The sequence below is a fragment of the Tinamus guttatus genome, unplaced genomic scaffold, assembly GCF_059628265.1.
Source record: "Tinamus guttatus ecotype Peru unplaced genomic scaffold, ASM5962826v1 Tinamus_guttatus_pri_ptg000032l, whole genome shotgun sequence".
Lineage (NCBI taxonomy): Eukaryota > Metazoa > Chordata > Aves > Tinamiformes > Tinamidae > Tinamus > Tinamus guttatus.
Window position 1 is genome coordinate 1,110,283 of NW_028288566.1, and position 21,646 is coordinate 1,131,928.

The window sequence follows — 21,646 nt, forward strand, 5'->3', positions numbered from 1 at the left end:
GGGCTGGTTTTTAACAGTCTTGTTAGCTAGTGTGTCACTGGAATATGTTTCATCATATTAATACACTGACATGAAGTGCCTTCATTCCCAAGTAATACCAGAAATAATCAATAAAATCTTCTACTTTTGGTTAGCTTGTGGCTTTTCCATCACTCCATGAAAACTCATGACCCTTCACGATTCATCATATCCAGTTCTTTGAAGTGTTACCAATGGAGAGCTTCAGGAAAAGCACTAACTTATACTGGGAGAAGGGATGAGTTTCATTTGGCTGCACAGACAATTTGAAAAAGTTTTGCAGCATTTGCTCCTACCGGGACTATTGTTTTTATATGCTAAGAATTTCAGGTTCAGAGACATATTTGCACTGTGTATGACTTGCTAATTGAAGTTGAGTTAACACAGTAGATATAGAGGACTTTCAGAGGCATCCTTGGGTCTTTTTCGTTGATGGGAAACATAGATTAAGTATGGGGAGATAAATACAAGGCAGAACAGGCCAGGAATCTGTCCCTGGTGTTCTAGGAATGTACATAAACATATTTCAGGCAAAGATTTCAATTTGGAATTCCTGGAAGTAGTTTATGGATAAGCAGATGAATCCAGCTTCAAAGCAGTGTTACAGCTTTAACATTGCCTGAGAGTTATAGTTGGGAATAAAGAAATAGATAAATAAATAAAAAGGTTTGTTTTCCATGTTTCTAAGGCCAACACAAATTCCTCTGCTTCACTCTTTGGGTAAATTGTGTCTATCTAGTGAGTTAAAGCATTTTTGCATTCCAGGTGTCTTTCCCTCTCAGCTCCTACTGACAATGTCCTCTGTGTTCTCTGTCTTTCAGACCGATTTTGAGAAGGATGTGGATATGGCTTGTAGATCAGGTGAGCACATCACAGGTGAGAATCAGCAAGTGACCTGGTTTGGGGATTGAACTAGGCCATTTTTTTCCTTCCTGTTTTATTTGTGTGTGTCTTAGTGGCTTGCATGTTCTTACATGGGCTGCCCTTACTCTCAGCTTTGCCTAAAATGAAACAACCCTCCCAGTTCTGCCTTGTGCTTTGCTTACTATCTTTCCCCACAGCTTTCTTGGCTTTTCAGCTAAGATGAAGCCTTGCTTCCAATGTATCATTTCTTATGTGTGGCCCATTTCACATGGTGGCAGAGAAGGGTATCCAGGAATAAGAGATCTGTTTCATCTCTTCCCACTGAGATCCTTCTTTGCTTTAACAGCCCCTTTCCAAGGTCAACCTCAAACAGCTTTGTGCTCAAGAGAAGTGTCTTGGAGAAGGTCTGGAATTTGGAGGATCTTCCCTCCATTCCAGAAAGGAGAATTATGGGGTCCTCCTGACCCCATAAACGCATTTTGTACAGTTGTAAACTGTCTGTACCTATGGAGGTGGCTCAGGTCTCCTTGCCTGAACATTCCTCTTGCATATTGTATCACACACGTCATTCATTTTGATCCTGAAGATCTGCATGGGCTGACTGTCCCTTTTTCTAAGAAATGTCTTTTCTCCCATGTCTTCTCCTGGTCGTGGCATGCCTGACCATTCGGCTGGTATTAATCTTATCCTTTGTAGATGTTTAGGTTTTATTTTACCATCCCAGACTTCTCTCCTCTTGCAAGCAAGAGTAATTCCAGCTTGCTTGGCACTTGCGTATAATTCACATCTTCCAAACCAGGATCTACCCTTACCAAGGACAGTACATATTTTGTGTGTAGTTAGTATGATATGAAAGCTTTTTTCGCTTCTTCTTCCTCTTTCTTCTTTCTTTCATTGCTTTCTTTTTCTTTTTTTTTCCTCTCTCTTTCTTTCACTCTGTCCCTCCCTTTCTTTGTCTCTCTTTTTTTATATATAGCTATCTGTCCTTTCCACTTATCTTCATCTAATCTATCATTTATCTGTTTCTAATATATTTATCTATTATTTATCTGTTTCTCCTTATCTAGCAATCACTTATTTATCTCTGTCCTCCGCCCTCTGTCCTGATATACTTGTTATTTATCGATTTCGATCTCTGTCAATATTTATCTCTTGTCACTGTGTTCCTGTGTATTGTCCATCACTGTCGCTATCATTTATCTATCTAATATCTATCTATATCTTATTTATCGTTTTCTGTCTTTTCCTGTGCCTCACTCCCTCTCTCTATGCCTATCATGGTCACAGTATATTTATCTCACTTACCCATGTGATATCTTATTTCATGGTCTCTTTCTGACCATTTATCTCTTTTGAGGGTCTCTCCATTTTTTTTTCTCCATTTCTTTGCCTCACACTTTCTAATTGTATTTCTAGCTGTCTTCCTCTTCTCGTTTGTCCTTCTCCTTCCTTTTTGACATTGATGAAGTGAGTTCCCCCCCCAAAAAAAAAAAAAAAAAAACACCATACATGAAAAACATTCACATGAGACCAGGTCTGACTTGAACACATGCTCAGCAAACATGCACCCAGGCTGGTTACTGGGGAAGAAAACCAGCTGCACACAATGCAGCAGCCCAGTTTGTAGTTCTGGGGAACACAAACCCTGAAAACCAAGACAGACATCTGATTCCTGCACTTCAGGAACCCTTCTGGATCTGCTACTGGGTTTCTTACTCCTGACTCGGGCTTTCCAGAGGAAAGGAAAGAGCTGATTGCTTTTATGTGTCTTCAGGGCAGATGACCCTGGATGAGCACCTTGCTCACAACCTAGGCCTGCCTTCCTATGCCAGCCTACCGCTATACAATTTTTCTGTATCTTTTATCTGCCTGAAGAGATAAATTATCTTTGAAACAGTGCTGTCATTCTGTGCCTCTATCTCAAGCTAGATTATTAATAATCAACATTGATTTGGAGACCATTCTATGGGTTCCAAGGTACCATGATGCATCAAGGGAATTTCTATGCATTTTGCTTCTTTGTTTAATTTAAAAAAATCCGTCTATTGGTTTATGGCCATGTTTTCTCCTGGGAACACCAGTTATCTTCTTATGACAGATTGGAGATGTGCCTGATACCACTTGTAACCTTTTTGCTTCGATTCCCTGGTAGAATTTGGTCCATGGCCCAGTGTTGAAAGCATGTCTGAGGTTTGATGTAAGCTCTCTCTGGTCCATGTTTGGAGATTACTAGGTCTCCAAACCTACTTGATGCAGCTGACATGAATATGGAGAAGAGCCCGAATCAATAAACCTTACAGTCAATGCCAAGCTAGGGGTTAGAGCTCACTGACGTCTCCCTGCAGTGTATGGTAATGCTCTGATTTATCCTGGCATGTCTTCTAGCAATGTCAGGATAACTGTGGCTGTCATAGTTGCATCCAGTATGTTTAGCTTTCAGAAATTTTAAAAGATCTTTTATTTCATTTGGTCTCCTTGTAATTTTGCCTTGCCTTCCCTATGTTTTTTGATGGCATCTTCGTTCTTCCACCACCATCCCTCTTGGTATGAATTGCCAGGCAGTGCCCTCAGTCCAGTGAGATACCTGTGCCATGTCCTTCCTCCATCACAGGTGGAGCAACTGAATCATGTCAGGTTACCCTCAGGCTCAATTGGCAAAAAAATATAAGTAAAAAGAGCCCTTTTTTTTTTTTTCTGTGGAGAGTGAAGGGGAAGATGCATTTACTTCTCCTATGCTGAAATGCTGGGTAAGTAGGATTTGGTCCCATATCAGTTTCTCCATGCCACAGAATCTGTTCTGGGATTTCTGGTCCCTGAAAACATCAAGGCTGATGTCATTAGTCCTGTAAGGTCTTTGCTGCAGCCAGAAACCAACAGAACAATAAATTCTTATACCTAGAAAAGGATGTTTTTTAGTGGATGGTATTGTGTAGGAATGAATGTCTATGTCTTGTGTATACCTCCTAGTTGACATGTTCACCCCATGCTCAGATTAAGGTTTTCTTCTGCTATTAAGGCACGTTCATGGAACTCCATTGTTATCCTCAAGGCAAATTGAGAAACAGCAAATAACTCTTAGAAAGATTTGCTATGATTACTGGAACATGAGTTTTCATGAGCGCTAATTAGAAACTTGTAAGAAAATATGCTTTTGTTTTGAAATATCAATCATTGACCTGGAAACTTTTCTGGGAAAAGATCAACCTGAAGTAGTTCAATGAAATAAAAAAAAATTAAAAAAAAAGAACACTGACATTTTGTAATTGTTGTTAACGCTGCACTCTGAATCAAATCTTGCTCATTATTTCTAGGCATAAAATATGGTGTGTCTGTGTAAATATATATATATAGTAAACACCATGTATTCCCACACTATGTGTACTAAATGTACATATATGCATACATAATTTCAAGATCTTTTTATCAGTGTGATTTAATTATGATTTGAGATGGAAATTTTGAAGCACTAAAAAATCTCTCAAAATGGGAAAGTTGTTACCTCCCTAGCTTTAGCTTTCTCTTCATCAACCTGGATTAAAAATCCAATATAAAATACTTTTCTGACACCATTGTCTCTCTCTGAGAAGGCCAAAGGAACATGCTAACACATGTAACTGTGGTGTGGGTGTATTGATGTGTTAATAAAAGCTTAAGTGAGGTGCTAATGATACATGTCTGTCCCCTTAGTGCTGAATAAAGACATCACCACCTGCAGGACCTCAACCATCACAGGAACACTGAAGCGCCCATCACTGCAGGATGAAGAGAAATTGAAACTCAATCACCAGAAGGGGTCATCAAACTTCAACAGTCTTCCAGCCAATGTCTCCAAGATGCATCTTCAGGGCTCACCTCACTACCTAGGGGCCATCAACCTGAATGAATTCAGTAATCACACACTGACCTTGAAGAAGGACAAGAACCAGCCACCCAAGTCTATCTACATCTGCGATGGGGACATCTTCAAGAAGCTGGACTCAGAACTCTCCCGAGCACAAGAGCAAACACTGGACACCAGCTATGTAATTCTGCCTACCAACACATCTACTTTACGGGCCAAACCACCCAAGGATGAGAGCAAATATAGCATCAATATTGACCAGATGCCTCAGACACGTCTCATCCACCTCAGTATGGCAACTGACCCAGGCTTTGTTGTCAAGAGTCCCCCACGGGAGCCTGTAACCATGACATGCAGTGAGGTGCAAGGTTCCTCCATGATACAACAGCAGCAGCAGCTGCCTCCACCAAACATCTCCAACGAGACACAGATTCCCAACAGTCTGTGTGACACGGGTGACTCAGGGAACTCGGGTGTAGTGTCCAAGAGCGAGACCGTCTCCACCCTCTCCATGAGCTCCTTGGAGGTGAGCATGGGAATTACTGCCTTGTTCTCAGCCCCGGATGATATTCCACATGGGCTACACCAGACAGGAGAAGAGCCTTAGGCTAAATGCAGGCTACGTTGCAGTGCCAATATTACAATATCATGAGTGGACCCTGGCAGATTGTATGATTTTCTAATTTAATGGTAAATATCACCCATGGCTTCCACAGCCATATTTCATTCCTTGGTGAACCCTCTTTAGCTCTACAGTAACCATAAAATCTAATCAAAGTTTTAGCCTGTCAAACACTTTCTGACTTTAATGCATGGCTTCCATTACCTTCTCTCCTTCCATCTTCTGCCTCTGTTTCCCATTTTGATGATATCAGTCATGATACAAATAAGAAATTGCCCTTAAGGCAAGCACCACAATTCTCAGCATCAAAGAGATGTCAGATGATTTGCATAAATGCATTCTTCTGATTTATGATAATTTACTACATATATTAGCACTACTCTTCAGGCAGTAGATCTTACACTAATGTCCATATTAGTTTTTGCACTTTCTCAGGATCTGGCCTTTTTATCTGGACTTTTTCTTTTTTTTCCCCTCCCATTCTGTGATCACCTACAAGCTCATATTAAGACAGCGACTTGAATCAGACAAAATCCTGTGCTAATCTGCACCCATGCCCATCCCTCCCTGAGGCTCAGTGTTCTTCACCAGTAATAGCCATTTCCAGCTTCACCCCATGTGTATTACATGAAATCCCTCTACTTTGCTGGTCCTTTCCATCAGAAGGAGCCAGAGAGACATGTTAAAGTTTCAGGAAGAAGGAATGGGAGAGGGACCCTTTCCTGTTCTATCTTCTGTTTGTTTCAGTCTGTGCACAGTCACCAGCATCACTAATATTCGACCATCTCTCCTTTTCTTTTGAATCCCCAGAGGCGGAAATCCCGATATGCAGAGCTAGATTTTGAGGTGTGTATTTCCTTTTTAAAAAATATGTGTTTATTGGGGGGAAGAGTGAGAAAGAGACATTTTCCTTTGCAGGAATTCTGTGTTTTTCAAAGAGCTACTTCAAGGGTATGAAATGGTGGGTGGAAAGAGTCGTGCTGGCTGTTTTCCTGGTATGGCTAAATAAATGGATGATTTACAGTGGTTCATGCTTAGTTGATTGAGCAGTAGCTGCTCTGTAAACATTTGACCTAAATCGGTTTGCGCAAGACCTGTAAACAGTCTCCTCTGTGAGCAAAATATTTATGAGCTGATAGAGCACTACAGATAGCTGGACCCCATTCCTGCCTGGGAAGCACAATATGTCATTTGCTTGGTGGGCTAAAATACCTTATCTTTTGTGCACAAATTCTGGTTTTTGTTTTGTTTTGCGATTTTTTTTTTTTTAAAAAGGCTTCTAATGTGTCCTCACCATCAAAACTCAACATTAGCCCTAGTCCCTCACACCCTCACACCCAGTAATGAACTTCACATAATCTGTTAGAGAGAAAGAAGTATCTGTCTACCCTATACACATGGAGAAATGTCTGTCCTCACAGCCAAGATGAAAAGTGAAAAGCTTTGAAAGAGAAGGGCCAATCCACACAGAGGGTCTGTGGGGCTACTAGGAGCTTACATGCAAAGGGAAGTTCATACAAAAATTGGTCCTATCTCTCCTTATGGAAGTAGAAGATAGAAGTGAAATGTAGAAGAGTCAGAATACAAGAAAAGGAAATTGTGCAGTATTTTGTGGGATAGTTTCTGATGGAGCTTCTTGTCCCAAAGTTCTACGTGCCCAGATAAGCTCTAAACACATTTGCAAGAGAGGCAGTCTGAAAAGAGAGTGAGCATGGGATCAAGTATCTTCTAGGGAGTTTGAGCAAAGTTTCCAGGGTCAGCTTGGTAGACCATTGCAAGTCAAGCACAAATAGGGCAGTTTGCAACTACAGGTTTAAGTTCAGACCAAAAATCAGATTTGTCTCACTTGTTCCTTCCATCTCATCCTGAAACTCAAGGAAGTGTTACACTGAGTCCTCAGTGACCTTTGAAGCTGATTTAGATAGGCTGTACATGCAGGGAGACAGAGTTAGGTTGTGAGAAAATATTTTTCTTTTGGAGGAGATGTTTATTCTGTGTAGTTGGAAAGGAATTGCTGACCTATGTCTCTTGTGTTTGCTTCAGAAAATCATGCACACAAGAAAACGTCACCAAGATATGTTCCAAGACCTGAACAGAAAACTGCAGCACGCAGAGAAGGAGAAAGAGTCTCCGACAACGGACAGCAAGGTTAGTCACACAATTCCAGAACCACCACTTTCTAGAGCCATCTAGTGACAGAAGGATCACAGAGTTGGACTGAGAAGCAAAAAAGCTTAGCAGCCATTACCACATTCTTTGGGTTTCTGTCTCTGTTGCAACAAGCCCATGTGTAACACACAGAACATGGAGTCCCAAAGGTGCCATCTACATGTCATCTACAAAGTGGCCAGCAGCCCAGAAGGAGAATATCTATCCTCATATCATTTCATGGTGTATAGAATCTGCTTTCTTTTTGTGTTTGTTCCTCATATCAATGTCTATTCTTTACATCACCGTTCAGGTCATCTCTTAATGCTGTTTCCACTCATTTGTAGCTAGAAACTGGAAATTCGAACAAACTTGAAGAAAACTAAGTGAAATGAAAATGGGCAGAGGGTGGGACTAAGAGGCATTTCGTATCCCACCTGCACGAGCTGAGTGAGAGACCGAGGTGACAATGAGAGACATTAGCTATCTAGGAAAGTCACAGCAATGAGATTTAAGGTGTGGTGGTGGCAGCACTTCCCGAGGACTAAATGTTAGTTAAAGTGGCATGACAGTGTTTGTGGCAGCTGCTCACTATGTGATTTTCCTGGGCAGGAGAAATTTTCCAAGGTAATAAGAGATTTTTAAGATGGCAAACTGAGGAAAAGACCTTGCAGCCTTTCGGAGGGGCAGAGATTTGGTACTAGAAAAATACTCCAAGAATCTGTGTGGTTAGCTATGTGAATAACACAAATAAGGAAGAGCAGACTGGTGGCCCCTGTGTGATATTGCAGCCTGTTACGCTTGCTGGGCAGGGGCCAAAAGCTTGCAAGGAATTGCATCTTCTACAGCAGAAAGAAAAAAAAAAGTGACAGAAGATAGCAGGATGAAATAGAGCTTCGGCTGTGCCTGCCCTAACTGAGAGGAACATGGTGCTGCTATTTTTAAAAATCTCAGTTTATCTGCCAGCAATGTCAGATCCAGTTCTGAGTCTCCTGCAGCATGGCCAAGAGGGCACTTCTAGGGCTTATAGGATTCCCACAAAAACAAGAGCAGGGTCTTGGAGGGTGATTGAGTAAGGAGTTTAGCTGAGTTCTCAGTGGAAGAAGAGCTTTAGTGGAGCCTTTGGTCTCCATTCAGGTCTCACAGCATAGCTGTGCTGAGCCTTAGAGCTGTGCTCCCAGCAGACTTTACTTTTACTGTTCATAGCAAGGTGTTGCTGTGTGCTGACCAGTGTAATAGAAAGAAAGCAATAGTGAATCTATCAAAGTAATTCAGATCAAATAAATATATGTTGACCCAGAATCCTGGTGTGTTTCACTAAATTCCAACTCTCTTCTTTTTTTCTATTATTTAGGTGTGACATAGGTGTAAAATCAGAAGTGCCCAAATACCATGTAAATGCTAATCTGTGGTGCATTTCCAGGGGGTGTTTATAGATTGAGATGTCTTGGGCATTTCAGAGAAGCATCCACATCTATCTAGAATTAAAGTTGCTAGTGTCATCATCAAAGAGCTTTGAACTGCTGGAAGGAATCTGTGAAGATGGCCTTTCGATACTGACTGATTCTTTTTCAAGCTGTGATCTTTTCTTCGATGCAATCCAAGAAGGGGAGCTTGCAAAGATCAGTATTTGGTCATTAGTGGCTGTTGGTTTACCAATATTCAAGGTAGTAAAAGAAAAAGAAGGAAAGAAAAAAAATCAAAAGGCTTTTTTTCTGTTCTTTTTTTTCTGCCATTTGACAAAAGGGACCTGGCTGGAAGTCATTTCCTATCTTGAGTTTTCCCTAAGAGTGCAAACTAAAGATAATAGATAATAAAGTGACAACAAAAGAAATGTTTTTCTTTTGTGTATGTTTAGGTTATAAAACGATGGAGCATTTCTTCTGGTGGAAGTGATAAAACTAACATTAGCGTAAGTCTGACTTCTGTTTTGCATTGAAGAATACTGTAGACCAGTCCCAAACCTTTCCATGATGCATGATTCCAAACATATTGTTTCACCAGTAGGAAAGTCCTGGTCTTACTGGCATGAACAAGGTAATAAGGATCCTGGAACCCCTGAAGCTTTCACACATACTATCACAGAGCAGAAGGGGTTTATACTGGGTCTAGTGCATCTGCCTGCCGTGCTGCATCTTTGATTTCATTTTCAAATAAGCAACCCCTGAATGATAGCCACAAAATCAGGCTACCAAGCCTGTCTCCAACCCTGGCAGTTTCCCAGCCTCTCTGGGCAGCATGTCCCATTGTCCTACATTCTTTCCAATTTATGATATTTATCTTAATCTTCTTGCAATTCCTCTATCCTCTGTAAACTCTAAGGTCAGAAAGCTGCTGAGACCAAATGTCAGCTAAGGAGAGGATTCCTTTGGGAATTCCTAGAAGTGGTGTTGGCCATATTGAGAGTTGATTTGGTTTTTGGTTTTGTTGTAAATGGCAGTCCTTTTTGTGCACTGTCCAAAACTGATTATCTCATCATATGTGCATTTCCTCTCAAATGCTCTCCTACACTGTAAGGTTTGCAGAAAGCACAGAGTAGCAGAGTACCAGCTGCATCATATGTGGCTAGAACTGGCTAGAACTTCTTCAGACTCACTTGTAAAACACAATTTCTAGGGAAACTTCAGAAAAGATTTGAAGGTTTGTATCATCAGTTCTTTATCAGTAGATATGTCCCCCCTCCAACCATCCTGACTCATTTAAATTTCAGGTAAATATTATAGCTGTGTAAACTTCAAAGATAAAGACTTCCCTTCACTCACCATTCCAGAATGATCATTGGCAGAGCTGAAAGCAGAAGTAGGGACTGCTGTGTGCTTGAGACATTCCACCTCCCTCACCTCAAAGGCTCTGTTAGTGCAGGAAAGCATGAAGGCAGCCAAACGCTGTGAGTGCCCTGGGTGTGCTGCTCCCAGCTTGTTGCTCCAGGAAAGGAGCATCTGGAGCTCCCATAGTGCCAAGTGCTGGGAAGTGTTTCTAGGTAGCCACTAGCCTGCAGTTGTGCAGGAAAGCTCTCTTGCCATACCTTGTCTCTGCTCCGCCAGATATGGAGCAGATAGATAGGAGAATTCGGCTTTCCCCTCACCCGGTGGCCAGGGAATCCTTCCTTGGGGCCCATTTACTCCCTTGCCCTCAAGGGAAGGAAAGAGCACAGGAGTAAAAGATCTTGGAAGAACTCTTTCCTATCATGAGGAGGAGAAAATGGATCCAAAACAAAAGTTTGTGGAATTGCCAACCCCAGTGATAGGGTGTCAAAGACAGATGCAACAGAAAGAGAAATAGCCTGTTGCTGTCAGAACATCCTGCTCCAGACCCTGCCAGGAGAGCCAAGCCCAGGGGCTAAACATGTTCTCCTGGTAAAAGCACTGTTCTCATGAGACAGATGCTCATTGATGTGCAGACTATCTCAGAGCAGACTTTCTTAATTCATCGAACTACTGAAGCATTCATAGGACCCATAAGATTCTGTAGAAGCCACACTGCTTCTAGCAGACGCATGTAAGTCCTTGAAGTGGCTGCAGTAGAGGCCAGGACCCTAATCTGGGTCCCATTGAGTCTTGTGTGTTCCCACTGTCATCAACTGACCTATTATCAACTTACTAATGAGCAGGGTTACCGAGATGATAGTATCTTGAGGTAGGTAATTAGGAGAACAGGAATATTACCAGAATTGCAGACTAGACTGAAAATGGACCATGTTTAAAGGAGTCCTAAAAAACATTTTGACACCAGTGTTTGCTGCTGTTATTCTGATACATATTGAGTCTCACACTCTTTTGTCTGTAGGAACTAATCAGAGGCATAGGCAGTGTCCCCCATAGCTAATTTTTAAGCAGTAGGGAATAGTTAATATTGGCAGAATGAAATACAGCAAGCCCTGGTGACTGCAAGTTGAAAGTGTCAAGCTGGAAATAATGCAGTAACAGACCTCTGGAAGACCTTACCATGGCCTACAGTAAATTTGCCATCTCTTGCTGTCTGCGAGTTCGGATGCAGTAAGGAAGAAGAGATGACGTTTGAAAAATCTGCCAATAACTCTAGGAGAGGTTACAAGGTTGTAGGCAAGAATCTTTTGCAAGGAAGGACAACAAGATTCCTTTGCTTCTGTTAAACCAGACTATTCCCCCTGCAGGGATGTTGCATCTAAAATGAGTAGTCTCAGGAACAGCTGGGTGCACTTTCCTCATTTTCCTCACAGCTGCCTTGCAGCCAGCCCATGTGTGGATGCAGCATACTGTTGCTCTTTCAGATTTATCCCAGACCAAACTGGGAACTGGTGAGCAGAAAAATGAGTTGTCATTTCTGAAGCTTCTGATAAATGTGAATACTTATTCCCTGGACTTTTTTTTTTTTTAAGCTATGAAGCGTGGAGAGGACCAAGGGCTTGGAGATAATCACAACAGAATTTGCATTAAAAAAAAAAAACTGCCATCACACATCTGAATGATTAAAATAGTTAAAAGCTCTCTTGGCATCTGGGATCCACTAGCTTTCACTTTTAAAATTCAAGTAAGAAGGATTGAATGGTTTCCCCCCAACCCGTTCCAAAAAAATGGGCCCTTGCTCCCCCTTCAGTCTATGCTGAGGCTCAGACAGCTTGAATTCATCAAAGCCATCAGGATCTTCACATATCTCTTTATAGCTGCTGTAAGGCTCATTTCTCTGCCTGAACAGCCACATGGTGAAGTATCAGGTTGGTACTGACTCAGACTGCAGAGTTCTTCTTTTTCCAGCGCTCCCAACTCATTGAGTTGCTTTTTAAGTCACCTTCATTCAAATTACTATAAAAGAATCCATTAACTGGCAACTTTGCTGCAAGTTTGTTTCTCCATTCAAAAGCTTTTTCTTTGTCTTACCATCTACAGACTCAAATATGCATTTTTTCCCACTTCCCTGTAAGTACATAAACTTCCTAAGTTCTTTACCCTTTCAGCTGCTGTCCACATTAAAGCAGGATGTCAGAGAGCTGTTTTCAGGCTACTTTGTGCCACTAAGGGTGAATTCTCCTGCACAGATCTATATTGTCAGTGTAGAGCATGTCCAGCATTGCTCCTCCCTGTAAGTTAATTGGTAATTAGATTCCTGTGCTTGGATCTGAAATCAGGAAGGGTCTCCATGCTTTGCAACAGCATGGCATGCAAGTGGAGGCTTTGCAGCCTTTAAGGTAAGTGAGGGCTTTGTTTCTTCTGTGTTTAGCTCTGAAAGCCATGAAAGTGACACTCCTGCCTCCTCTCTTGGTAGGAGTCCTTTGATCCAGTTCCACTACAAGCGTTTGAATTGCATACATATTCCTCTCTATTTCTGTCTTTGCCGGTGTCTAGCTTTGCATTTGTTTCAAACAGTAGCTCTTTACGTGTGTCAAGATCAGCAGAAGCTTTATGCAACAAAGCTCTGCAAATTTCCATGTTTTGCCTATTCTTTCTGATAACTCTAGAGCTTTTCAGCTCTCTGCAGGCTGAATAGATTTTACTTTGGCTGGAGCCATGTATTAGAGTTCACATACAGGCCTCTGGACTCATTCTGTAGCTCAGCATTAGAAGGGATGTCAAATCTGTTCCTCTCTTAGTCCTGGACCAACACTTGCTCCAAAACCCAATAGAAAAACCCATTTCTCTGTCATTTATAGCAGCCTTAGCATCTAAATTAGAAATGTTTCCTATAACAAGGAGTATAGGATTACTGCCGTTCCACAGCTTATCACGGTTTCCTTTTAGACAACACTTCTGCCTTAATTACTCCCTATTCTGTTCTCAAATCTTCAGTTTTCTTTACCTTCCACTTTAGATAGCAGAAGAATGTATCCATTCCACCAAAACTTGCTTTGGCAGCTGCTAGAGTACCAAGAAAAAAGGAGTATTGGTCACATCCTAAGGAAGTCAAATACATTTGGAGCATGAGGTTTCTGTCATGGGGAAGGCTGAAAAGCAGCACATTCATGTCTAAAGCTCATCAAAGTTTCTAAGAGAAACTCTTTCTCCTCAGCTTGAGCTTGAGTTCTCTGTATGTTTTCAGATCCCAAGGAATGGTTATAGCTAATTACTAGTCATAGCTTTGTGTCTCCCTGGCACATTCTGCTGCATGATGGAATTAATCCACTTGTTTGCTGACTACCCAGCTTAGTTAGCTGGCTCAGGAGCAGACAGCCATGCTCCGGGGTGGGAAAATTCCACGTTCACCCATGGGAATAGCCTTTTTTGCATGGGCTGTGGCTGGGGTTGTGGGAGCTCAGAGCATGATTGCTGTGGCATATATAGGCCTGCTGCCCAGGGAGGAATTTGAAAATCAAGAGACTGAGTTCGCACGACTATTGGCTGTGTCCCCGTCTGCAAGGAAAGCTCCAATTCATAGTAGGGGATCTCTTTTGTGCTGTGCTTTTAATACTCTCTGCTCTTTTTAAAAGCTTTGGTAATTGACATCTGTTGAAAGATCAATTAGAGTATCTTTTATAGGGAGTGCAGCATAAAATGTAATAATTACCACAATAAATTCTGTTACGAAAATTCCATGAAAACTTAATTCATTCAGTCATGAGACATCTGTTAGCTGATGTTCTCTTCCATATACCATCAATCAGCTATTCCTCTCCTCCTGCAGATCATCTGATATTTGGGGCCCCAGATATCAGTCATCAGTTACCCAGTATTGCTCAGAAAGATCAACTTATTCCTAGTATCCTCAGCATCAGCAGTCAGATGCTTTTGCCTTTTGATGTTAACCAGCTATCATCCACTCCATAAACGAGGCAGTGGCTACCAACAGTTTGCACCTCATTTTCCTGCTTCTCAGACTCAGGGTCACAATTCTCATTCTGTTTTATTAAGAGAAATTTTCCGTGGACGCTGCCTGCTTTTAAGGCTCCAGGCATTTCGAGGCATTTGAGGTTGCTTGACTCACAAGAGATCTGGATACATGGTAGATTTTCATGGCAAGCTCGCAGCAATATAAAGGATTGCTCAGGCTGTTTAAACAAAGTACTCTAGAAAAAAAAATCATACTTTGGTTGCTTCATGAGGGAGTCTTGGATACCTCTAGCAATTTGGAGAGCCCCCAGGTCTCCATGACCAGCAAGTAGAGTGATCTCTTTACAGTAATTGTCCCTTGCAGCCATTCTCATTGCCATTGTCCACAGTAAAGCAGGACAACCAGGCTCTGCAGGTGGGGGAAGGAATGAAGAAAAGACTGCAGAAGGGATCCCTGCAGTGCCTCCTACTGCTGACATGCCTGAATTTGCTGGGTACTTTTCCCAGGATCCACTTTTTTAATTAAAGTTCTTCTTCCTTGTGACTGATTCAGTGCCTATTCACCTTTGTCTGCTCATGGTCTCATTGGACTTTGGGTCACAGCAACCCCTGCAGGTTAGACTACCTGTTCTTCAAAGGATACAGAAACAGAAGACACAGAAGCACTTTTTAAAATTATCTCGGAGTGTGTATAATTCTCATTTCCTAACAGATTTCCATCAACACAGGTTGAAATCCCTGTTGCTTTTTATTTTTTTCAGAATGCAAATCTGAGTAATAAGTCAGTCACTTCTTTTTATACTTCTTTTCTCTCAAATGAAAAAATAATATCTTTAAAGAACCGTAACATAAGATGAAGGAACTGCAAATACGACTTGTTATAAAGAAATGGAAACGTTTCATTTTGTAGAAAAACAGAGCGACTTTCCTATTTCTAATCACTTTTTGTCAACATTGATCCAAAAATCAGCCGCATTTATCTTTTTCCCATTTATCTTTGACACTAACAATTGTCAGTGTCATGGGGAGAGACCATTTGGGTCATGAAATACCTTTCAAGTTAATGCTAGAGGCAATGAGAACAGCATGTGAGTAGATACGTCTAGTGCAGTTGCTCTGTAAAAAGCACTGGATTCCTCCTGAGGTTGTTAAGAGTAACCATAAAATTTGGGTGTTAAAAAAAAGGCAAAACAGGGAGATACAACCTAGTAGCTTTCATATTTAACCACATTTGACCAAAGTGGAAGTGAAAGCTGTCTTACGGCAACCGATCAATCTCCCACACTGTATTTATGCAATATGCCAATGCTTCTTCTAAGCAAAAAGAATCGCACCAAGATCCAGGGTCTCTCCAGCCCTTGCTGGATGAAGTGAGGACCATAGCAAGGACTTCAGGGGCAGCACAAAGCCAATGTGTGGGGAGGTGCCTCCATGTGCCACTGACTATCACCTTCCACAGACACTTCGCCTTCAGCATGGGTGAAGCATTGCATTGCCAGAACTTGCTTTGAGTGGAGATGTGGATCATCTCAACCTTTTACCTCTGTCTTGATTAGGGATTTGGGGAAATTGCATTGGCACAACCTCCAAAATGCCTTTTATCCAAAATCCTTTCCCTTTAAGATGTGCGACCAAAATGCAATCAGCGGACAAGGGATACACAAGGATGATGAAGGTCTCCACTTGGCCTTGATTGCAAGTGCACAGCAGGTCTTACCCCAGGTTTGGATTTGGTCATTCCCCCATCCTCTCGCCCATCTGATAAAGAAGCCTGTGCAGCCACCCTGGCACTAGGCAGGAGCTGATGAACATTTCCCACCATCCCCGATAAGCCCAGGAACGTGTCGGCCCAGAGCAATGGTTCTGTCCCTTTGAATTATTGGCAGAGCAGCCTCTGTAGCTTCCAGCTCCCGTCCCAGCCTTTCCTGGCTCTCTGAGGCTCCAGGCCCCTGGCCAGCTCCAGTGCATTTTACACTTGGATCACACAGCCCTCTTCAGATTTTGCTTCTTTTCTGTGCCTGCCGAGGCTTTGTCCCCTGCCCACAAGGACTGCGAGACCTCACAGCAAGGCCAGAAAACAATGTCCAAGCTGAAGCGTGAGCCTGGTGGCTGTTTTCCACATATTGTTCAAGTGGCTGAGACCAAATCCGAGCCCTTTCCATAGGGAGGGAAGGGAAAAGGGCACTGATTCCCAGGGTGCCCCTTGCCAAGAAGAGAAGATTTTATTTTATCTCCCAACATGCTGGCCAGAACTCAGCCTGGCTCATTACGTCTAACCTACTCAATCCTTGGCATAATAATGTTTGTTGTTGTTTTATTCTATCTTCCTTTCTTACCAATTCCTAATGTTCAATGTCAATTTTGTATCACTGTCAAATAATTATCACCACACTTATGTCTTGTTCCTTAGTGACAAGTCAGATTGGAGACCCTTGTTGTAGCTGTGAACTCTTTTTTTTTTTCCATTTCCCTCTCTAAACAGAATTGCATCTGCTGTCAATTAGTGGCTCAAAAGAGGCCCGATATAGAAATGATTATGAGGTTTGCTAATTGCATTGAGTGTACGTGTTTCCAACTGGGTGCATCTTCACACCATGAAGGAGAGACTGAAGGTCAGGGTTGTGGTGGTATCAAGGGACTATTAAAAGAGAGATTGGTTGGAAAAACCACCTGATGCCAAAGGTGGCCATAAATAGTGTCATCAAAGAAGTACTTTCATATGAGAGAAGAAGTGGAATTATTTATGAGGTTCACTCATATAATCATTTGTTCATCCTTCTGTTAAATAATGCAGCCCTGGACATCGCTAACTTTGAAAAATGTGACTTGTGATACCATGGTAATTATGGGAGAAAACAAAATATTTGTCATTAAAAGTGGCTGGCCTGACTGAGCTTTTTATTCTTTTCCTTGCAGATGACTTTTAATTCCATTTCAATTTTTGCTCACCTTGTGCTATGTTTGTGTGCTGTATCATTTCATGACAGATAAATGGCCTGTAAAAATGCTATAGGTAAAGTTTCACTTTAGGAAACCTCAAATTTATTTCATGAAAACATATATAGAGAAGGAAAAGGTTTCAGTTCTTAGAAACAGTGTCTCTTCAATAATATCTAAAATAGATAATGGAATATATTAGCAATTTCATTACCTTTTCTATTCTATTAATAGTAATTGGCATTGTGCTATATCATAGATTAATGTAAGAATAATATCAACGACATAAGAAAAACTTCATGTTGTGCAGTTCAATGAACACTGCAGTTAGAGAATTCAAGTACCAAAGTGTTTTACCTTTTTATGAACAATACTTTTCCAAAACTCGATTTTTTAAAGCAATTCTCTTTTCTAGGTATTTTTTAAAGTTTTTTTTTATTTTTTTCTCATCTAGAATTAAAAAGGAAATAATTTCAGAATGTTTACATCTCTCTTCCATTGAGGAAAGGATATTGTTTAGCTATTTCCAGCATTGGCTGCTACCCAACTGCTTCACCCAGAGCCTTCTCCTTGAGTGCAGGTGCCAGATGGGGAGTGTGAGGACATCTTCAAACACAGAGCTTATATAAAAAGCGTAAAAAGTCTGGAAAATCAGTAGTTTCAGTGGGTGCTAGAAGACATCCCAGTTGTACTCATACCTTTCCAATCAACATAGCAATGTGGAGGCAGGTTTAATCACAGATTTTCTCCTTGTTAGGAAGGCACAGGAGCATAACTCAAGGCAAGAGGATAAGCACATCTAGATATGCCTAGAGGTAGATGTCTACCTAGAGATAGATATCTAGGCAGTTTCCTTTGGAGTATCCTACAGTGAAACCATGACATTGCAGTCCATTGGGCAGCTCCATCTTCCTTCAGTTACTACCTAGAACACCAGCACAAGGTTTGGAGCAACCTGGGCTGCATGGACCTCCATGCGTGTCTGCTCGCCTTCTCCCCATCTTCCTCAGCGCATCCCATCATCACCACCTCCCCTCTCTGCAAGTCTTGCCTTCTCCCTGGAAGAGTGGTTCAGGAGAACTTGGTGCTGCTGCTGCATGCAGGGAACCTTTTCTCACTCATACTGAGCATTTGTGGGGATAATTAAGTGTGAAAAGCATCACACCTAGTGGCCAGAAAAGGCTTTGTGGAGCAGCTCATTTAAAATCTTTGCATGGAATCCCCTTCTCGTATGCACTTAAGAATACCCTTGTTTTACAAGGTCCCAGCTCTCCCCTGTGTTTTACCTCGGTGTTCGCCAGCAGAAACATTGGAAGCTGTTCTCCAACTTGATATCCATGGTGCTACACCTATGGGAAGTGAGGCTCACAGCAGTTGATAGAGCCTTGAAGGCTTGATTTGGATTTGATGGAAATGCTTTCAATTGCAGAGCTGACGATCTAGCTCTTCTATTAGGATGGATTGACTCACAGATTACATAGTATGTTTTGTTATAATTTTGTAGCATATAAATAACTGTGGTACAGGGTGAATATATTTGCATCGCTATAGTCAGTGTGCCTTTAAAAAGGCCTCCTCGTAATCTAAATTTCCTTGAGGGACTTTTATGTGGAAAGAGTGAGGAGAAAAAAGGAATTAAATTCTCATAGCGGTTTTCAAATTTTCAGGGGAAATGCAAGTTGCAAAAAACATCATCTGAAAACTGAAATATCTAGGCATTGGGCATTAGAGGCAGCAATGAAATATATATATATATATATTTCCTTACTGAAAATAGACAATTTACACACCAAATGCAATTTTCACTGAAACCTCTATTTTCCTTTCACCAGGAAATGGGTAAAGAAGCTTGAGAGCTGGGCTGAGGGAAAAAGGTATTTGTTGCACAGACACTAACCTATTTCTTTCTATCTTTTTTTCCCTTTTTCTCCCTTCTTCCTCCTGCAGCAAGAGAAACAGCAGACACCAAACAAGAGACCCTGGGAAGGAATCAGGAAAGTCCAGTCTCCGCCGTCATGGGTTAAAAAGGACATGGAACCTGTGGCACAATCTCCCTTAGAACTCAAAACTGTGGAGTGGGAGAAAACAGGGGCCACCATCCCGTTGGTGGGACAAGACATTATTGACCTTCAGACGGAGGTCTGAGTGAAAAAGAGAGAAAGGGACTATTATTTTTTTTTTTCCGGAAAACAAGCAAACAAAAAAAAATTAAAACAAACACAAAAAAAAACACAAAAAAAACACACAAAAAAAAGATTAAATTAAATGGAAACCGAGTGAGAGAAGTGTTTGGTTTCTTTTGAAACCTTTGGTAAAACGCAGTAACTTTTGTATCGTTCTCAGCAGAGAGAGGAGGAATATTACTTTATAGAATATAGTAGCTGTAGATTCAGACCAACATGATCTTTCCCAGGTAGGACTGGAGAGGGAGCGAGCCTGGAAAAGAGCCAGGAGGCGGGGAGGGCTACCGGGAATGGGCCCGTAGAGTGGCCATGGATGCCAGAGGCACCTCATGGCAGAAGGTTCATGAACATCGGTTTGGGCTGCAAGGAGATGGAGGTGGACCCAGCAGGACCTTCTCTGGACATTCTTCAGCCATAGGTCCCGGGTGAAATGCATCCTTGTCCGGACCAGAGCATCCCTTGCGCATTGTGGGCTCAAGAGCGCAAGATCATCTTCACCCCATAACCACAACGGAGACTTGCCCAGGGCACCTTGACGGAGAAGCATCTTCTGCATCACTCAACACATCCCAGCACCCCAGGGACCAGCTCGCAGGGTGCCCTGACAACACAAAGTTGACAGACCCGTGGCCCATCGCAGAGGTAAGATGGGGCATCTCCCCTCTCATCGCGGGTGTCACATGCAGGAGGACTGGACACCTCCAATGCCTGCTCGCCCCATCTCCAGGGAGAGGGTTGAAGGCATCACAGGAAAAAACAGACCAACAAGAAGAATGTAGGTCATTTCATTGACTGTTAAATAGATTAACTCAGCAGGGGCCTTGGCAAAGGTCCATTTGGCCACATCCTTTTTTTTTGTTCTCTTTCCCATGCTTTCGGACTCGAACTTATTCCAAGCCACCCCTCCAAGGAAGCCAGAGAGAAAGAGGGAAAGACACATCCTCTTATGTACCTGGAGATATTTGGTATACAGAGAATATTGCCTTAGGACATTGAGACAAACTGACAACATGAATAACGTCCACTTGGAAACAAAACAAACAAACAAAAAAATCTATTTTTTTCCTTCTTCTTTTCTTTTCTTCAATAAAAAGAGAACTTGAAACCCGAGACCTTTCTTTTCTTTGGCTCTTGTCGTTTTCGAATGCCTTCCCGTGCCGTTGGACGGTGCAGGCATGGGGTGAGGATGCCACCTGCTGAAGGTGGGATGCAAGTTGCTCCGTGGAAAATATGGGATGGTGGGAACATCTGGCCCCTTGGTCTGTGGCTTGCAAGATTTTGGCTTTGTTTTATTCAATCCGGGCTTCAGTCACTTTCCCCTCCCTGGTTCCTGCCCTCCCTCCCGGTGGTCAGGCAAGTGTATGGTCCTAGCAGAAGGAAACAGGTCAAGCTGGTCAGGAAAGTGTGACATCCATCATTAAGAAAAAATCATCTCTTTATTTTGCTATGAAAAAACAATTAAAAAGTCACTAGACATTTTTCAAGGCTATTTCCAAAAACAAACAAAAAGGTTATCTACATCATTTCACCCCACAAAAAGCATTGTGCAATATTTTTATCATTAAAATAATTCATCACATTCCACATATATTTTTCCTTTTATTTTGTCATTCCCAACTATCTCTGTCTCTCATTTGAAGTAATTACCCTGTCTTTGGAAATGTGCAGTGCCAAACATCTAATTGTGCGGGGCCTGATTTGTGCTGAACAACAGTTATTCTTGATCAGGGTCTGAGTTATAAAGGTGGTGGTAGGGTTTCCTTTTTATATAACATTTTTACAAAAAAAGCTCATAATCAATATGAAGAGGCAAAATACTCGCCCCAAATGTGCTTCCCCCCGCCCCTGCCCCAGGAAGATGTTGCTTGGCAGGCAAACATGTCTTCTTCACCTTTTTTTCGGGATGCCTGGGTTATTTATCCGTAATGATAATGGCATTTACCCTGCCGTTAAGTGTATAATGTGAAAGATGGCAAGAAATACTTAAAAAAAAATCCAAATAGTTAAAAACTAAGGAGAATGATTACTTATAAAAACTGTGATATTATTGTCCAATTTTAGATTATTCTATGAAAAAGGAAAGCACAAAGGCCTCCCTCAGATGCCGGGTTGTATGATATTGTAATTATTATAATTACACATAATGAATTTTAGCATACAGATATCTTTCTACTGTATTTTAATTCTTTTTTTTTCTTTTTCTCCCCTTCTTCCCTGCCCAAACAAGCCTGCCCTTCTTCTTCCAGACCTTTCCCATTCACCCATCCACTCCGGCCAACTTGCAGGACATTAA

The 21,646-nt window shown here is 41.8% G+C and overlaps 1 protein-coding gene across 6 annotated transcripts in view; it reads left to right on the plus strand.

Annotated features, from left to right (window-relative positions):
- The window catches only part of ADGRB1 (adhesion G protein-coupled receptor B1), a 257,067-nt gene extending 237,467 nt beyond the window's left edge, over positions 1 to 19,600 (plus strand). For 3 of the 6 annotated variants that reach the window (XM_088531233.1, XM_088531226.1, XM_088531245.1), the window contains 5 exons: positions 840 to 894; positions 4,570 to 5,249; positions 6,156 to 6,191; positions 7,389 to 7,493; positions 19,118 to 19,600. In XM_088531233.1, the coding sequence (XP_088387359.1) occupies positions 840 to 894; positions 4,570 to 5,249; positions 6,156 to 6,191; positions 7,389 to 7,493; positions 19,118 to 19,315 (1,074 nt within the window). In that variant the 3' untranslated portion in view covers positions 19,316 to 19,600. The remainder of the gene's footprint in view (positions 1 to 839; positions 895 to 4,569; positions 5,250 to 6,155; positions 6,192 to 7,388; positions 7,494 to 19,117) is intronic. The other 3 variants (XM_088531260.1, XM_088531238.1, XM_088531253.1) reach the window with 1 other exon arrangement.
- Positions 19,601 to 21,646: the final 2,046 nt, after the last annotated feature.